The following is a 4622-nucleotide window of genomic DNA, read 5'->3' as shown; positions in this document are numbered from 1 at the left end:
TTCAAATAGCCAAACTATGGATATGGAACTATTTTTCCCTAAAGATAAGATCCACGGATAACTATCTTATCTTCAGAAGACTACTCAAGAATTGGCTTTTCCCCATATAACCACCATACTCAATACTCAAACGGAAATGTTCAGCTTATTCCTGTGTATATGAGCCTTTGTTTGGATTATATGGATGCATCTAGATATGTGTATTCCTTTGTATAAATGTGTATAATATTATGTTTATAAATATATAGCTATTTGTTAGGTCTGCTTAACAAATGTATATATTACCTATGGTTATATTATTATATGTTTAACTTGTGTAAAGGACACTGCATAAATAAGTATATTGTTATCATAACTATTTATCTACAATTGCTTAACTATTGAATTATTAAAAGGAAAAAAGGAATTATGCAGACAAATAAATAAATTTAAATTACATCAACACTTAAAAGTCCGAGTTTATTAAATACACCTTATATCTAGATATATTACCTTTCTTATACATATATACCTTCCATGTACTTAGATAGCTTTATATTTATTCCTTTACTCCAATTTCAGCATCTCTAATGCACTATCCTATATCTCAGCCTACAGCTCTCTAAATATATCACCGACTACACTCTGCAATGCACTACCCAATTTCTAACCCTATCCTTCCATCAATATATCCCTACCTCCACTCTCTGGCTCATTCCAAACCCCATTCTACTACTATGATCCCCCAAATAACCCTTTCTAGACTGCTCCATCCTCTACCTCTCCTTGCATCATTTCAAACCTCCTTTACTATTCAGATCCTCCGAACAAGCCATTCTACACCCTTCCCTCAGGTATTCCTCCTAGACTCACCTGATACCTCATCTTTCTCTCTAATCCACTTCTAGAGACTCTTCCCCCTCCATCTCTCCTTTACTCATCCCAAACCTCCTCCTACTGCTACGATCTCCTCATAAACACTTTCTAGACCCGACCTAGACCCTCTTCTATCCCTTCACTATCCTTTTCAATCACACTAACAGACTCACATGCCCACTGCTCAAATTAATTTCATATTTCCCTACACTAATTCACGACTATTCCTTTTAAAGTTCCGGAGTAGTGTGCTACTTGCCGAAAAGCTCTTCGACGCCTCACCAGGGTTAACAAGCGCTATATAAATGCAATTACAATTACTGTCTTTCATTCTGTTCTCAACCCCTGTGGGCAGCTTCAGGTGCCACCTGCTCTGGTGCCCTCTACTCAGGTCTGTCTCAGACTCTGACAATTTAGCGCCACAACATAACTCTCAAGCTAGGGCACTCAAAGACTACTATCGCTGATCAAAAAGATATGTAATGCATGGCACAAGCAGCCAACCCAACTCACACTTGCAGTAAAGAACTGACACATGTTCCTCAGTTGTTCCCTGGCTTTTGCTTAAGCTAAGTCAGTTTGACCCATTTCCATGAGTAGAAATGATTTTACAAAATACATCTTGTTTTATTTACTGTACTATGGCCGCAGCTGTTCCAGTCACTGAAAAAAATCCAACAAATATGTACAAAAAACTACGGGAACTGCAGAGGGACAAAATGCAAGGGCGGTATCAGAGTATTAAAGTACAAGCAGAAGCGAAGACTATCAGGAGTCTTAATGCCGCATCGAGCATGGATACGGGCGGAATTAGCACGCCTGTTGGACGTTATCTGGGATCAATATCAAACTAAGTGTTAAACACGTCTGAAGGATGGTTATTTTGGCAGTCACGGAAGAGACGTTTGATTCCAGGCTACATGCAGAAGAAGCAGAGCCAATGAAAGGAGATTCCAGCATGTGAACATGTTGGGTGGAACTGCAGCTCCCCTGCCAGTTCTCTGGTCCCTTTGTCAGTCATTCCACCCCCACTCCTCCAGGGTGACGCACACACCCTTCTGCTGCCCTTCTAACACTTTCATTGTCAGGACGGCACCTTCCCATTACAAGGGGACATTGATTGCATAGTAGGCAGAGAAGTGTATCGCGGTAGTTTAAAAATAGAACACATCCCAAAGAAACGCAACAAAAGCCTGGAGGGTATCCGGACCACACCTGTGAGGTGAGTGCTGCGCGGAGGGGGAGGGCGGAATTCCAACACCTCTGTGAGCTGTCTCCTAAGAACAGCCCACTTGGCAGGCATCCTTTATGTGAAATAGTATACATCATTAACAAGGAAAAGAAAACAAAACGTATGCCAACAATAATAGCAGGGTTTGTGCCAATCGCATATATTGCGCACCAGACAGAAGCAAGGCCCATAGCTTGGTCACAGTCCCAGACGCTGAGAGGGGACTCGCCGGCAGCCAGCCATGCCTATGATCAACAAAGCGGGGCTCCAAGGCTGCGGCATATTCTTGCCTCTCTTTGGATGGGTTTTGTCTTGCACGGCTACCTGGGTCCCGCTATGGAAGAACTTGAACTTAGACTTAAATGAAATGGAAATCTGGAACATGGGGCTCTGGCAAGTGTGCATCTTCCAAGAAGAAGGCCCCATGGAGTGCAAGGACTACACCTCTTTCTTGGCTCTGCCGCCCGAGCTGAGGATTTCCAGGATCCTCATGTCCCTGTCGAACGTGCTGGGGTTACTGGGTCTCGTCTTCGCGACCTGCGGCCTGGACTGCCTGACGTGCGGAGGAGAAGGCGCCAAGAAGCGGCTGCTGCTTCTCGCAGCGGTCACCTTTTACTGCGCAGGACTCACCACTCTTTTCCCAGTCTCTTGGGTGGCGTACATCGCAGTCAAGGAATTCTGGGATGAAGATACTCCCGAGTTAGTGCCCAGGTGGGAGTTTGGCGAAGCGCTGTTCATGGGCTGGTTTGGAGGTTTTTTTCTCATTCTAGGTGGCATGCTGCTCACGTGTTCTGCTTGCTGTTCCCGCACGCAGCCACGGTTGGCGCATTATACCCCCACACAGCAACGAGTGCAATATGTATATGTGGAACCCAAAAACCCCGACCTGAGAATTTAAGACTCCTGTAGGGACATGGCCGACCAGCACATATCTGTGTTCTTGCAACAACGGATCCAAAATGTGCGCACGGGATTCCAGCACATACCAGTGAGAATACCAGGCTCGGACCCTGCAAGAGCCTGGATACCCGCTCGGGTGATAAGCAGCGCTTTACAAATCAACTGATTGATTGGGAATACCTGGTGTGTAGGGAATTATCGGATGTCACTGAACTTGACTGTTACTTGAGTTGCACAAAGGTTGCAAGCACCTTCGTTCGGCGCACAGAGCAGTTTGATGGGGTGGACTTGTATCAGCATGGCGCTTCCCCTTGGCTCTACCTGGGCTTGCATCATGCAGTACAGCTTATATTTGTTTTCACAGAACACCCCGGTCTTCACATACAATGGAATCCCGCAACACTTTGCTCTACTAACGTCCTGAAATGTACTGTGTCCTTATCCGGGGTTGCTTTGTGCAAAATAATGTTATTCTGAATCTGCGAAATGATGTTTAACCATTGCAAAATGCCGTACTTGACGCACTGATGAGAGTGCTTGTTTGTAATCTGTTTTTAAGAACACAAACTCTCTAAATGAATGCCTGCCTTTTATATTTAAAAAATAGAACGTTGTAGCCACTCCCTTCTAGGTTTCCAATGTACTGTTCATTATACTTCGGCTAATGTGATGACCGTTAACATTAATGCGCGCACATTCTTTCGCTGGCCAAGTTTGTTCGCACAATGTTGCCCTAGCACTCAGTACACAGACTGGGCGGGCTATGGTGTGGGACATGGAGAACTTCTCAATCCTCGTTCCTACTTCAGTTCCCTGAAGAATGCGCGTGCAGTGATGGCTTCTTTAGTGTTTCGCCATTTTGCTTTGTTTAGCTCTGCTAACACGACTTAGCATGCAATGCCGGTTTTGCGTAGTGCAGCGTTCACCAATTACGCCGATTAGGTGCCTTCTGGTAGACCTCCTGTCATTGCGAATTTGGCAACAAAGGTGATCCGAGAGGGGCGACAGTTCCTTGGCAACAGCAGTGAGACTGGTGTGGTCTGGAGGACGTGTGGTGCCCCAACCACAACGCCAGTGCTCAGTAAAAGGACTGGGTCATGCAACAACCCGCCCTCTTTGCGTGTGGAATCAGCCCATCCGGAGACAGTAGCAGCCACGAAAGCTAAACGATACAAATACATGATGTTGCTATGTTATACGTAAGAGTTTTCGTGAGAGCAAGCATCTGTTGCTGTAGCAGCTGGGTGTCATGTATTTAATGCACTCTACGATCCATTGTGTTTTATCAGGGCCGGCTTTAGCTCTGGTAGCGCCCGGTGCGAGAATCATTTTTGGGCCCCCAAACCCCATGACCACCTGCTCGGATTCTCTCACTACCAACGGGCATGAGTGCCCCTCATCTCTCCTATCCTAAGTTATTGCTAATCACAGCCCCCCCCCCCCCCCGCCCCGAGTTTGGCGCCCTCTCCACAGGTCAGCTCCCAGTGCGGCCGCGTCAGTCGCACTGCCCTCAAGCCAGCCCTGTGTTTTATCATTCCATACCCTGCAGCTTACGAATTGGTGAAAATGTATCTAGATGCCGTAAGATGTACATTTGGAGGAGAAGCTTAATTTCATCCGATTCACAATTAAATCC

General features: G+C 45.8%; 1 protein-coding gene across 1 annotated transcript; it reads left to right on the top strand.

Annotated features, from left to right (window-relative positions):
- The first annotated feature begins 2311 nt into the window (after positions 1 to 2311).
- LOC146862658 (claudin-24-like) lies at positions 2312 to 4386 on the top strand. Its single transcript, XM_085643281.1, has one exon. The coding sequence runs from the start codon at positions 2328 to 2330 to the stop codon at positions 2982 to 2984; it is 657 nt and encodes a 218-aa protein (XP_085499407.1). The 5' UTR covers positions 2312 to 2327; the 3' UTR covers positions 2985 to 4386.
- Positions 4387 to 4622: the final 236 nt, after the last annotated feature.

This window comes from Triturus cristatus, chromosome 2_2 (genome assembly GCF_964204655.1).
Source record: "Triturus cristatus chromosome 2_2, aTriCri1.1, whole genome shotgun sequence".
NCBI lineage: Eukaryota > Metazoa > Chordata > Amphibia > Caudata > Salamandridae > Triturus > Triturus cristatus.
The sequence above is the reverse complement of the archived record's forward strand: the minus strand, read 5'-3'. Positions and strand labels throughout refer to the sequence as shown.